The 13567-nt window shown below is 70.1% G+C and overlaps 1 protein-coding gene across 1 annotated transcript in view; it reads left to right on the top strand.

The window, feature by feature from the left end:
• Positions 1-13567, top strand: part of INTS1 (integrator complex subunit 1) — a 28235-nt gene that overhangs the window by 7522 nt on the left and 7146 nt on the right. Inside the window, exons 10-29 of the mRNA XM_070064274.1 lie at positions 170-346; positions 785-893; positions 2514-2634; positions 2925-3002; positions 3136-3293; positions 3851-3947; positions 6578-6669; positions 6776-6836; positions 7680-7877; positions 8796-8925; positions 9167-9346; positions 9445-9594; positions 10009-10188; positions 10260-10364; positions 10797-10964; positions 11060-11171; positions 12153-12314; positions 12729-12875; positions 13083-13181; positions 13394-13518. Coding sequence (XP_069920375.1) covers positions 170-346; positions 785-893; positions 2514-2634; positions 2925-3002; positions 3136-3293; positions 3851-3947; positions 6578-6669; positions 6776-6836; positions 7680-7877; positions 8796-8925; positions 9167-9346; positions 9445-9594; positions 10009-10188; positions 10260-10364; positions 10797-10964; positions 11060-11171; positions 12153-12314; positions 12729-12875; positions 13083-13181; positions 13394-13518 — 2649 coding nt within the window. The remainder of the gene's footprint in view (positions 1-169; positions 347-784; positions 894-2513; positions 2635-2924; positions 3003-3135; positions 3294-3850; positions 3948-6577; positions 6670-6775; positions 6837-7679; positions 7878-8795; positions 8926-9166; positions 9347-9444; positions 9595-10008; positions 10189-10259; positions 10365-10796; positions 10965-11059; positions 11172-12152; positions 12315-12728; positions 12876-13082; positions 13182-13393; positions 13519-13567) is intronic.

Here is a 13567-nt window from a genome sequence, read left to right as displayed (position 1 = left end):
CGGGACAGCACGCACGTGACCACAGTCGCCAGGGCAGTGAGTGAGGTGCGTCCCCGCGCTCACCCGGGCAGGACCAGCCTGCCTGCCTCGTGCAAGCTGAGGCCCTGGTGGGGCGTGGCAGGGCCGCCGTCCGCCACGGCCGTCACAGCGGTGTGGTGTCTCTGCGCAGTTCCTGGCCATGGTCTTCCAGGACCTGCTGACCAGCAAGGACGACTACCTCCGGGCCTCTCGGGCCCTCCTGCGGGAGATCATCAAGCAGACGAAGCACGAGGTCAACTTCCAGGCCTTCTGCCTGGGGCTCATGCAGGAGCGCCGGGAGCCCCAGTACCTGGACATGGAGTTCAAGGTGCCCGCCGTGCCGCGCCCTGCTGCTGCTGCTGCCCTGGGCTCGCGGTGGCGCCAGGAGCTGGGGGGGCTGCTCTCCCGCGGTCTGTGGGAAGTGTGGGCTCCGTCCCGTGGGAGGACCCAGGAGCAGCCGACCGGGCATGGGAGGTGGGCGGCCCCTGGGCTGGGTGTGGGCCGATTTGTTGCTGGCGGGGCTGGGGGGAGCGGGAAGGGCAGGGTGCGCAGGTGCCGGGGCAGCAGGGGCAGGGAGTGTTGCGGGCTGGAGGGAGGGGGCGGTGGCAGGAGCAGACGCCCAGGGCCACGTCCTGTCCAGAGACCCGACGGGCCCAGGAGCTCCTCCCGCCGGCCCTCTGCCAGTGCGGGAGTCCCTGGGCTGTGTGGAGTGGGTCCGCCGGGTGCAGGCCCTGCGGAGCCAGACGCCGCCGTGCTGTGCCTACAGGAGCGGTTCGTGGTGCACATCACAGACGTGCTGGCCGTGTCCATGATGCTGGGCATCACGGCTCAGGTGAAGGAGGCCGGCATCGCCTGGGACAAAGGAGAGAAGAGGAGTAAGGCTGTGGGGCTGCGGGGCCGCGGGGCTGTGGGCTGTGGGGCTGCGGGGCCGCGGGGCTGTGGGGTGTGGGGCTGTGGGGCCGCGGGGCTGTGGGGCTGCGGGGCTGCGGGGCTGTGGGGCGTGGGGGTGTGGATGTGGGGTGTGGGGCTGCGGGGCTGCGGGGCCGTGGGGCATGGGGGTGTGGATGTGGGGTGTGGGGCTGTGGGGCTGCGGGGCCGCGGGGCTGTGGGGTGTGGGGCTGTGGGGCCGCGGGGCTGTGGGGTGTGGGGCTGTGGGGCGTGGGGGTGTGGATGTGGGGTGTGGGGCTGCGGGGCCGCGGGGCTGTGGGGTGTGGGGCTGTGGGGCCGCGGGGCTGTGGGGCCGCGGGGCTGTGGGGTGTGGGGCTGTGGGGTGTGGGGCTGTGGGGTGTGGGGCTGTGGGGCCGCGGGGCTGTGGGGTGTGGGGCTGTGGGGCCGCGGGGCTGTGGGGTGTGGGGCTGTGGGGTGTGGGGCTGTGGGGTGTGGGGCTGTGGGGCCGCGGGGCTGTGGGGTGTGGGGCTGTGGGGCCGCGGGGCTGTGGGGTGTGGGGCTGTGGGGTGTGGGGCTGTGGGGCCGCGGGGCTGTGGGGTGTGGGGCTGCGGGGCCGCGGGGCTGTGGGGTGTGGGGCTGTGGGGCCGCGGGGCTGTGGGGTGTGGGGCTGTGGGGCCGCGGGGCTGTGGGGCTGCGGGGCTGTGGGGCCGCGGGGCTGTGGGGTGTGGGGCTGTGGGGTGTGGGGCTGTGGGGCCGTGGGGCTGTGGGCTGTGGGGCTGCGGGGCCGCGGGGCTGTGGGGTGTGGGGCTGTGGGGTGTGGGGCTGTGGGGTGTGGGGCTGTGGGGCTGCGGGGCTGTGGGGCCGCGGGGCTGTGGGGTGTGGGGCTGTGGGGTGTGGGGCTGTGGGGTGTGGGGCTGTGGGGCCGCGGGGCTGTGGGCTGTGGGGCTGCGGGGCCGCGGGGCTGTGGGGTGTGGGGCTGTGGGGCCGCGGGGCTGTGGGGTGTGGGGCTGTGGGGCCGCGGGGCTGTGGGGCTGCGGGGCTGTGGGGCGTGGGGGTGTGGATGTGGGGTGTGGGGCTGCGGGGCCGTGGGGCATGGAGGTGTGGGATGTGGGGCCTCAGGGCTGTAGGGCTGTGGGGCTGCGGGGCTGTGGGGCCGCGGGGCTGTGGGGTGTGGGGCTGCGGGCTGTGGGGTCGCGCCTGGCACCGAGGGGCACTCCTGAAGCTGCAGGCTGTCCCCAGAGGCTCCTGGGGCAGAGCGGGGGGGCTCCCACAGCACAGCCACTGGAGGGGACCAAGGGGCTCCTGAGTTGCCCTCCGCCTGCACTGTCCACTCACTGAGGTTCAGCCCATGGCCGGGTAGCCGAGGCCTGGTGGCCTTCCAGCCAGGGCAGGGCAGGAGGAGGACGGTGTCGAGGTCAGAGGGGCTGTGGGCAGTCGGCTGGAGCGAGGTGGCGGCTCCGAGGGTTCCGCTCCCCACGCTGCCTCGGCTCTCGTTGGGCACACGCGCCTGCCCACAGACGGCCCGGAAGCCGGGTCGCGCTGTCCAGCCTCCCTCGCGGGAGCTGTGCGCACAGCCGTGGCGCTCACCACGGGCCTGTCTGTCTCAGACCTCGAGGTGCTGCGCTCCTTCCAGAACCAGATTGCCGCCATCCAGCGCGACGCCGTCTGGTGGCTGCACACCGTCGTCCCCTCCATCAGCAAGCTCGCCCCCAAGGACTACGTGCACTGGTAGGCCCGGCCCCGGCCGCTTCCCTAGGCCTCTGCCCGCGGGGAGGCCGCCTCCCAGCACCCGCTGACCTGCCGCGCGGCAGCCTGTCACCTCGGGGTGCCCCCTACCCCCACCCCAGCTCCTGCCCTTTGGGAGCCAGACATGCCGGTGTGTGGCAGAGGGGCTGCGGTCACCCTGTGAGTGGCAGCTCTGGCGGCCGGTGTGAGGGCGGGGCCCTGGCTGCGCTGGGCCTGTGGGAGCCCCGTGGCCCCGGTGCCTGTGAGCTGAGCAGCTGTCTTGCGCCTCCCAGCCTGCACAAGGTGCTCTTCACGGAGCAGCCCGAGACCTACTACAAGTGGGACAACTGGCCGCCTGAGAGTGACCGCAAGTGAGCAGGGCGGGCTGGGCGGGGGCTGCCTGCCGGGAGGCCTGGAGGGGCCGGAGCCCTGCCCTGTCCGGCTGCGGTCTGCCCAGGCCCCTCCCTGCAGGGTTCAGCCCCGGCCCCGCCCTGTGTCCCGCAGCTTCTTCCTGCGCCTCTGCTCGGAGGTGCCCATCCTGGAGGACACGCTGATGCGCATCCTGGTCATCGGGCTGTCCCGGGAGCTCCCGCTCGGCCCCGCCGACGCCATGGAGCTAGCTGACCACCTGGTGAAGCGAGCGGCCGCCGTGCAGGCCGACGGTAACGGTCCCGGGGGCTGTGCTGGGCTTTGAGCCGGCGGGCGATGGCTCCCCGTGGGGTCTGTCTGCGCTGGTGGCACCTCGTCTCCTCGGGTTTTATCCGTCCTCGTCCCACTGTGGGTGGCTCCCTGGGAGGTGAGATTCGGCGGCGCCGCGTGCATTCAGCCACCCCTCAGCCTGTGGGGTTTGTGGAGCGCGTCCGCTCTCCCCGTGTGGCTGGGCCCAGCGGGAGCATTCCACCACCCCTGGCCCGGGTTCTGGTGCACACGGCCAGGGCCTGCTCGTGTCCACCCCACGGTGACCCGGCCCCAGCAGGCCGTGCCCATGCGTGGCTCTGCTCTCCAGCCCCGGCCCACGGCCCCCACGGGGAAGCGTCCCTCTGCTGCGGCGCCGTCTCCTTGTCCTGGCGCATGGCGCCTCCTGTTGGTCGCCGCACCCGCCTTCTGCCTCAGCCAGGCGAATCCTGAGCTCGGTGTCCCCTGAGGGGTGGGAGGGCTGCCGGGACAGTGCGGCCTTGGGTGGGCGGGGCTGCCGGGACAGTGCGGCCTTGGGTTTCAGACGTGGACGTGCTGAAGGTGGAGAGGATCCAGCTGATCGACGCCGTCCTGAACCTGTGCACCTACCACCACCCCGAGAACATCCAGCTCCCGCCCGGGTGAGCCCAGGGGCGGTGCCGGGCCTGCGGGAGGCCTGCGGGGGGCCTGCGGGGGCCCTGCGGGAGCCCCGGTGGCCGCTGCTGGGGCCCCCGCCTGCCCCGTCCCCCAGACCTGGGCGTTGTGCTGGGCCTGTGGGAGCCCTATGTGGGCGCCGCTGGAGCCCCCCACCCGCCCTGTCCCCGAGGGACCCCTGCATGGCCGCTGCTGGAGCCCCCCACCCGCCCCATCCCCCAGACCTGGGCGTGGCGCCAGGCCTGCAGGAGCCCTGCATGGTTGCCCCTGGAGCCCCCCGCCTCCCCCTTACCTGCCGTGACTCGCTGGCGCACACGTGCTTTGTTTTCTGGACAGCAGGGGCCTGTCCTGTCTCCGCGGTCCCTGCGTGGCTCCCGTGGCTTTCCGGGTCGGGTGCCAGGCCTCTGCGGTGATGAGGGTTCTCCCCTGCCCCCCCCCCCCCCCGGCTCGGCCTTCCTTGGGCACTTGTGGAAAGGGAATCCTGCAGGGAGGGGGGCCGCCTGCTGCCCCAGTGAGCGGGTTGTTTGCCAGGTTCACTGTGTCGTGGCACAGCGCGTGTGCCTGTGGCCGTGTGGCTGTGTCCACTGCCGGGGCCTCCTGGCACCTGCTGCTGTGGCGTCATGTCACGCAGGCTCCCAGGAGCGGGGCGCCAGCTCGTGTGCTGACCGTGTAATTGTTTGGAAGGCACGGCGGTGGGGGTGGAGTTCCCCTCTGGGTTCCCTCCCCTGATGCCCACGGTAGTCGTGGCGGGCCGGGCCGCAGCGAGGAGCCTGGGACTCAGTGCGGGCTTCCGCGTGGGCAGCAGGGAGCCAGGTGCTTGGACCACAGCTGCCGCTTCCCGGGTACTCCTTGGCAGGAGGCAGCATCGGGGGCGGGGGCGGAGACAAACCGCCGGCCTGCCATGTGACCAGCTTTAGGTCTTCGTGGTTTTGTCGCGAGAGTTCTTCCAGGGGCAGCCCCTCGGACCTGTGCTTGGCAGGTGTGGCCTCCCGCCGGGCGGTGACCTCCGCGTGCTCAGGTCCTGTCACAGGTCCCGACGCTGGCCGAGTCCCGCTTGCCTGCTTTCCTCTGCCGTCCGTGCTGGGCCGGGCCGTGGCCTGGCCCGGGGTCCCGGAGACCCAAGCCTGCCTGCTTCCGAGGGCGGCGCAGTTTTAGGTCCTACACCTGCCCGAGTCTGGCTGGTTTGGAGTTAGGATCTGTGTGTCCTGTGTGTGGGGGGGGGGGGTCCGGTTGCTGGAAAGACTTGTCCCTGCCGAATTCCCTGGCGCGCTCAGTCGCAGGCCACCGTCGTGAGTGGGGCTGGCCCTTACCTGCACGTCGTCTACACTGCTGTCCATGCTGGGCTCTAGGACTGGCAGGCCCGGGTCCCCCACCCCTGGTCATTTTCAAGATTGGTGACTTTGAGCCCTAGTGTCCTCACGGGAGCCCTGCGCGGGCATGCGGCATGGCACACCTTCCGGTTGGCGAGCAAGTTGTGTTTCTGTTTTGTCTTTCTTGTGTTGGTTTGTGCTCAGTGCGCGTAGCTGAGAGGGCCGAGTGTGGGTGCTGCTGGCGTTGCGGGCCGTGTCTGGCTGTCCGAGGGGTAGAGAATGCCTGTGCGCTGAGCGTGTGTCCCCATTTCACAGACACACAGCTGAGGCTTGGGAAGGTTGGGAAAGGCCCAGGGATTTGGAGCAGCCAGGAAACTGGGTTGTGAATGAGGAGCCGCGGGGCTCTGTGTGGGGTGGGTCATGTGCACACCCGCGGGCTGGGCCTGTGCGGCACCCGTGGCCTGGCCAGCTGTGGCTGGAGGAGAAATTCCCAGGAGGGGTGGTGGGGTTCTGTTGTTTATTTAAAAGGCAGAGAGAGGAGAGCTGGGTTCCATCCACAGACTCGCTCCCAAATGCCTACAGCAGCCCAGGCTGGGACGGGCCAAAGCCAGCCTAGAAGCCAGTCGGGGTCACCTCCACGGACCCAGCACTGAGTGTCCCTGCCGCCTCATGGGGTGTGGCCAGCAGGACGCTGGACTGAACTCGGCCATGCCGACAGGGAGCGCAGGTGTTCTAGCAGGGTCTAACCGCTGTGCCACGTCCCCAGCCCAGTGTTAGCATCACAGGGCTTTAAATATTTATTCCATTTACTTATTGAAGGAAAAGGACAGCGACCCTCTGCCTGCTGATTCACTCCCCAAATACCTGCCCTAGTGTCTTGTGTTTTTTATGGATTTTACTTTTTTATTTGAAAGGCAGAGTTACAGATGGAAGGATGGCGAGGGAAGGAGAGCTCTGTCCACTGGGTGACTCCCCAAATGGCCCCAGTGGCCAAGGCTGGCCCAGAGCAAAGCCAGGAGCTTCCTCCAGGTCTCCCGTGTGGGTGCAGGGGCCCAAAGATGTGGGCCATCTCCTGCTTTCCCAGGTGCATTAGCTGGGAGTGAGGCCGGAAGTAGAGCAGCTGGGACTCAAACCAGCGCCCATACGGGATGCTGGCATCACAGTGGCGGCTTCACCCGCTGTGCCCCGGCACTGGCCCCTGCAGAGTCTCGAAGGCAGCCCCAGGGTGACCTGTCACTGGGTCGTCTGCTGGGGCCCGCCCCGGCCTGCAGCCCGTTCCTGCCCCTGAGGCCGGTGCTGCCTTTCAGGTACCAGCCCCCGAACCTCGCCATCTCCACCCTCTACTGGAAGGCCTGGCCCCTGCTGCTGGTCGTCGCTGCCTTCAACCCGGAGAACATCGGTGAGCCCTCTGCCAGCGCGTGGGCGCGGGGCAGCCCAGCCAGGGGCTGGAGGAGGGCTCAGGTGCTGGAGAGGGAGCCAGGCCAACCCCGCCCCCTTGTGCCTAGGCCTGGCCGCCTGGGAGGAGTACCCCACCCTGAAGATGCTTATGGAAATGGTGATGACCAAGTAAGCCGGCTCACGTCGGGGCCTGGCCGGAGCCGAGCCGGGCCTGTGCGCGCCTGGCTCCCGCGTGCTGCCCGACTCGGGTTCTGGCTCGCTGTGTGCTCTGCTTCCCTCTGTCCCCGGGCTGGCTGGGGGTGTCCTGGGTGGCGCTTGTGCTGCTGTCTGGAGTGACGCCCCGAGGGGCGTGGCCCAGGCTCGGGAACCAGATCCCAGACACAGGGTGGGGGCCGGGGCCGCCTGGGGCCAGCCGCAGGTGAGCAGAACAGCGCAGCCGGGGCAGGTGGAGCCTGGCTCAGCACATCCGGCAGGGAAGCTGGGGCTGGGGGCTGCAGCTCCCTCCACGCTGGGTGGAGGCCCCTGCGCGGGGCCAGCGGGGCTGGCGGGGCTGGCATGACTGGGCTCCTGGGCCAGGGTGCTGTGCAGAAGGCAGTGCCACGCAGCGGGGCCTGGGCTGGGGCCCTGTCGGGACGGGCGTGTGCCCCGTGACTGGCCCGTGGCCTCTCAGCTCTCAGCCCTGGAGCCTGTGAGCGCTTCTCGGGGAGCTGCACAACCCCTGTCACGTCCTAGAGCGAGGGGCAGGGCCGCCTGGTCCCTTAGAGCGAGGGGGCGGGGCCGCCTGGTCCCTTAGAGCCAGGGGGCGGGGCGGGGCTGCTAGAAGAAGCCAGGGCCACAGTGCCAGGACCCGGCTCTGCCAGCCTCACTGGTGGCCCTGGGGCTCCGTGACGGCTCCAGCCGGGCGCCGGGCGGCAGCACGCTGGGCGTCATCACCCTGCTCGGCCCTGAGCGCTGTTGATGGAGCCAGCCCTGGCGGGGCAGGGTGCCGAGTTCTCGCACGTTCCGTCTCAGCAATTACTCCTACCCGCCGTGCACCCTGACGGACGAGGAGACGCGGACGGAGATGGTGAGCCGGGAGCTGCAGCTCGCCCAGCGCGAGAAGCAGGAGATCCTGGCCTTCGAGGGCCACCTGGCCGCCGCGTCCACTAAGCAGACCATCACCGAGAGCAGCAGCCTGCTCCTGTCGCAGCTCACCAGCCTGGACCCCCAGTACGCTCTGCCGGCCACGCAGACAGCCCCGGGCCTGGGCCCGTGCTGGGTGTGGGTGGGGGCAGGGGGCCCTGGCCCGTGTCTCTCGGTGCTCTGCGGCCAGACCCCGTGGGGCTCGGGGTCAGCAGCTGGGGTGGGGGAGGTGGCGGCCTCCCTGGTCCTGCCTGGTGCAGCTGCTGTGGGTGAGGGACGTGTCTGTGTGTCCTGACGCGTCTGTGTGTCCTCTGATGCGTGTGTGTGGTCTCTGACGCGTCTGTGTGTCCTGACGCCTCTGTGTGTCCAGACACGTCTGTGTGTCCTCTGACCTGTGTGTGTGTCCTGACACGTCTGTGTGTCCTCTGACGCGTCTGTGTGTCCTGACGCGTCTGTGTGTCCTGACGCCTCTGTGTGTCCAGACACGTCTGTGTGTCCTCTGACCTGTGTGTGTGTCCTGACACGTCTGTGTGGCCTCTGACACGTCTGTGTGTCCTGACACATCTGTGTGTCCTCTGACGCATCTGTGTGTCCTGACGCGTCTGTGTGGCCTCTGACGCGTGTGTGTGTCCTGACGCCTCTGTGTGTCCTCTGACGCGTGTGTGTGTCCTGACGCCTCTGTGTGTTCAGACACGTCTGTGTGTTCTCTGACCTGTGTGTGTGGCCTGACGCGTCTGTGTGGCCTCTGACACGTCTGTGTGTCCTGACACGTCTGTGTCCTCTGACGCGTCTGTGTGCCTCTGACGTGTCTGTGTGGCCTCTGACGTGTCTGTGTGTCCTGATGCGTCTATGTGTTCTGACACGTCTGTGTGGCCTCTGATGCCTCTGTGTGGTCTCTGACACCTCTGTGTGGCCTCTGATATGTCTGTGTGGCCTCTGACGCCTCTGTGTGGCCTTTGATACGTCTGTGTGGCCTCTGACGCCTCTGTGTCCTCTGCCCTCCAGAGGGCCCCCCCGGAGGCCCCCTCCCCACATCCTGGAGCAAGTGAAAGGCCTCAACCAGTCCCTCCGCCTCGGGCACCTCCTGTGTCGCAGCCGCAACCCCGACTTCCTCCTTGACATCATCCAGAGGCAGGTGAGCCCGAGGCTTCCTGGGCTTGGCCTGAGTGACGGGGCAGAGGGGCAGGGCGTGGACGGGCCCACTGTTGCCATGGGGACTGCGTGAGTGATGGGGCAGGGCGTGGACGGGCCCACTGTTGCCATGGGGACAGTGTGTGATGGGGCAGAGGGGCAGGGCGTGGACGGGCCCACTCTTGCGGGGGGAGCTGGGCAGGGGACAGCGTGGGCTTGCCTCTGACCGCAGTGTCGCCTCCCAGGCCTCCTCGCAGTCCATGCCCTGGCTGGCCGACCTGGTGCAGTCCAGCGAGGGCTCCCTGGACGTGCTGCCCGTGCAGTGCCTGTGCGAGTTCCTGCTGCACGACGCTGCTGACGATGCCGCCTCCGGGGAGGAGGAGGAGGAGGGCGAGAGCAAGGAGCAGAAGGCCAAGAAGCGGCAGGTCGGTGCCCCGCCCCGCCCCCGCCGCCCCGCCCCCTGACACCCCTGACACCCCGACACCCCTGACACCCCGACATCCCGACACCCTGTGCCCCGCAGAGGCAGCAGAAGCAGCGGCAGCTGCTGGGCCGCCTGCAGGACCTGCTGCTGGGCCCCAAGGCCGACGAGCAGACCACGTGTGAGGTGCTGGACTACTTCCTGCGCCGCCTCAGCTCCTCCCAGGTGGCCTCCCGCGTGCTGGCCATGAAGGTGCGCGGCCCGCCCACACTGTGCGCGGCTGCCACGTGGAGAAGGGGGGGGACCTAGACCGGGAGGACTGGCCGCCTCAGCTCCTCCCAGGTGGCCTCCCGCGTGCTGGCCATGAAGGTGCGCGGCCCGCCCACACTGCGCGTGGCTGCCACGTGGAGAAGGGGGGGGGACCTAGACTGGGAGGACTGGCCGCCTCAGCTCCTCCCAGGTGGCCTCCCGCGTGCTGGCCATGAAGGTGCGCGGCCCGCCCACACTGCGCGCGGCTGCCACGTGGAGAAGGCGGGGGGGACCTAGACCGGGAGGACTGGCCGCCTGCTGCTGCTCCGGGCAGGCCAAGTGCCGGGCGGCGGGCCGTACCCGCGGGTCCGCATGTGCACAGGCCTGGGGTGTGGACGCCACGTGTGTTGGCCGCAGGGCTTGTCGCTGGTGCTCTCGGAGGGCGGCCTGCGGGACGGGGAGGAGAAGGAGCAGCCCCCGGAGGAGGACCCCGGGGGCGCGGACGCTCTGCAGGGCTACGAGTGGCTGCTGCGGGACCTGCCCCGGCTGCCCCTGTTCGACAGCGTCAGGACCACCACCGCCCTGGCACTGCAGCAGGTGGGGGCCGTGCTTGCGGGGAGGCGGGGCCGCCGCACTGCCGGGACCAGCTCACGCCCGCTCCCGCTCAGGCCATCCACATGGAGACGGACCCGCAGACCATCAGCGCCTACTTGGTCTACCTGTCGCAGCACACGCCCGTGGAGGAGCAGGGCCCGCACAGCGACCTGGCCTTGGTGAGGGGCCCGCGTGCGCACCGGGGCCTTAGCGCTGAGGGTGCGGGGCTGGTGCAGTCGGGGGTGCTCACGCCTGTGTTTGAGAGTGACCGGTGCCGCTGTGCGGGCGCAGGCCACGGCGGGTGGGGGCGGGACGCCGAGGTGCAGGGCTGCCCTCTGGCCTAGGTCGTGACTCCGTGAATGAGCGAGCAGCATCACTGGGAAGCGGGTGCTTGCTGGGGGCTGGAGTGGACTCCAGTCCACGCCCACCCGTGTGGCCCGAGTGCGTCTGGTGCCGAGGGTGGCCCCCGGCGGCCGAGACGGGCTTCCCGGCGTCCCTGCGGCAGAGCCCGCGCGCCGTCTGGTGTGGCCTGCGCCATGAGAGCTGCGCCACGGCAGGGGGAGGTGGGGCTGGGGTCCCCGGGCCGCTGACGGCCCCTCGCCTCCTTCCAGGACGTGGCGCGGCTGGTCGTGGAGCGCTCCACCATCATGTCCCACCTCTTCTCCAAGCTGTCGTGCAGTGACACGTCTGACGCCGTGCTGGGCGCCCTGCTCGCCATCTTCTCCCGCTACGTGCAGCGCATGCGCAAGAGCAAGGAGGGGGAGGAGGTGTACAGCTGGGTGAGGCTGAGTGACGCCCCTGTGCCCCGCCCCGGCCCCGCCCCGCACGCACCCACTCAGCCCACTGGCCCTCCTCCCCACCTCCCTCCCCACAGTCGGAGTCTCAGGACCAGGTCTTCCTGCGCTGGACGAGCGGGGAGACGGCCACCATGCACATCCTCGTGGTGCACGCCATGGTCATTCTGCTGACGCTGGGCCCGCCGCGCGGTGAGCGGCTGCCGGGCGGGGCGGGGCGGGCGGGGCGGGTGGGGCTGTCCCAGGCAGCACCTGCCCGGGCCCGGGGTTGGCCGTGCGTTCTGCTCCTGGGCAGGAAGCGGGCAGTGTGGGCAGGGCAGCGGGTTCCCTTCCCATCCTGGCTCAGCTGCTTCCACAGAGGCAGGCGGTGCCGCTCCTGGCGCGCTCAGCTGCCTGTGGGGTGTGGGGTCTGTGCGTGACAGCACCGGGAGCCCGCAGGGTCTCACTGCCCCGGTCTCGTCTTCCCTGGCCAGCCGGTGGAGCTGTGGAGCAGCCCGCATGTGTGGCCAGGGTCGTGTTGAGAGCCTGGGGACCCCAGCCGGTCGGCCCCTCTGGCCAGCAGCCTCTCCACTCCCTGCTGGCTGACGTCTGACTGTTCCGTCTCCCTCAAGACATCCCTGGGGGGGGGGGATGGACCCCCTGTGGGAGATTGGCGCTGTGTGGGTGGGCGCTGCATAACCGTGTGACCCCGTCAGGGTGAGGGAATGGCGCGAGGGCAGGCCGGCTTTGCACCGTTCTTGTCCGGGACGTCCTGTGTCCTGCGGCCTTGTGGAGCCTGAGAAAGGGGTGGGCTCTGCCTGTGGCCACACCCATCCCTGGGAAGATGGCCACGGCCAAGCCCCTCCCCTGAGGATGCAGGGACCAGTGCTGGCCGCCTGGGCCGGTGTGAACACTGAACGAAGCTGGTGCCTGGGACGCACCTGACCAGTGCTGGCCGCCTGGGCCGGTGTGAACACTGAACGAAGCTGGTGCCTGGGACGCACCTGACCAGTGCTGGCCGCCTGGGCCGGTGTGAACACTGAACGAAGCCGGTGCCTGGGACGCACCTGACCAGGCCTGAGCCTCCCTCCTCCTCCGGGCCTCGGTTTCCCCACTCTGAGAGGGAGACCCGCCTGGGTGACCCCTGGTCGTTCTTGGGTGTGGACAGCTGCTCACTTGCTGTCTCCCTTAAAGCTGGCGATGGCGAGTTCCGGGCGCTGCTAGACATCTGGTTTCCGGAGAAGCAGCCCCTGCCCACGGCCTTCCTGGTGGACACGTCCGAGGAGGCCCTGCTGCTGCCCGACTGGCTGAAGCTGCGCATGATCCGCTCTGAGGTCCCTCGCCTGGTGGACGCAGGTGCAGGCCTGGGCCTCACTCCAACCCTGCCTGCACGAGCTCTGACCTGGTGCCCGGGCCCGGGCAGAGAAGGACAGCAAGTGGCTGGGAGCGGAGGGGTGCTGGGTTCCTTGGAGGGCGTATGAGGTTTGCTCGCGCTGTGGCAGGGGAGGGTGCTGTGGAATGGACAGGACCAGGGCCGGCCACGTCCTGGGAGCTGTGAGGAGCCCTGGTGACCGGGGAGGCGAGGTCACGTAGCTGGGAGCCAGCAGGAGGAGCCACAGGGGCCTGTGTGCGGCTCCCTGCGCCGGGCAGCCCCAGCTGTCGGGCGCTCGCTCCGCAGCACTGCCGGGAGCCCCTGGGGGGGGGGGGTCGGCCTCAGGCGGGCTCTGCGGCTCCGTGGGCTCGGGGTCACCGAGCAGGCCTGGCCCTCAGCCCTGCAGGACCTGGAGCCGCAGCAGCTGCTGCTCTTCGTCCAGTCCTTTGGCATCCCCGTGTCCAGCATGAGCAAGCTCCTGCAGCACCTGGACCAGGCCGTGGCCCACGACCCCCAGACCCTGGAGCAGAACATCATGGACAAGAGTGAGTGTCGGGCCGCGGCGCCTGGCGTCGGCGTTGGAGCATGGGGTTGGGCGACGCCGGGCCGAGGCCTGCCCTCCCTGGGGCCGGGGGTCTCTCCCTGCTGACAGGGAGTGCTGGGAGTGCAAGCCCAGCTCGCGAAGGCCTGCGGGAGCGGGGTGCCGGCGTCCGGGGTGCCGGGGCGCGGGTCTGAGCGCCGCTGTGTTGCAGACTACATGGCGCACCTGGTCGAGGTTCAGCACGAGCGCGGGGCCTCTGGCGGCCAGACCTTCCACTCCCTGCTCACGGCCTCCCTGCCTGCCCGGCGAGGTACTGGGGCCCGCAGCAGCTTCTGGCTGGTGTGCTGCCTGCTCTCTCGCGGCTGTGCTCCCTGAGGCCTGAGCGAGGCCTGGGGTCGGTGGGAGGGGCCTGCAGGGTGGCTGGGTGGTGGTCCCGGGCCAGGCTTGGCTTTGACGTCCATCTACCGGAAGCAGCAGGCAGCTCCCAGCCGATGACAGACACCCCCCCTCCAACCCCCGCAGACAGCACAGAGGCGCCAAGACCTAAAAGCAGCCCCGAGCAGCCCCCAGGCCAGGGGCGGATCTGGCCGGGGACTCAGGTGCGGGTGCTCGGCCCCGAGGACGACCTGGCCGGCATGTTCCTCCAGGTACCGGCTCCGCGGCTGGGCCCTGGCGCACAGCGGCCCGCGCGTCTGC

Source organism: Oryctolagus cuniculus, chromosome 19, assembly GCF_964237555.1.
Source record: "Oryctolagus cuniculus chromosome 19, mOryCun1.1, whole genome shotgun sequence".
Classification (NCBI taxonomy): Eukaryota; Metazoa; Chordata; class Mammalia; order Lagomorpha; family Leporidae; genus Oryctolagus; species Oryctolagus cuniculus.
This window is presented reverse-complemented; position numbering and strand designations above follow the sequence as displayed.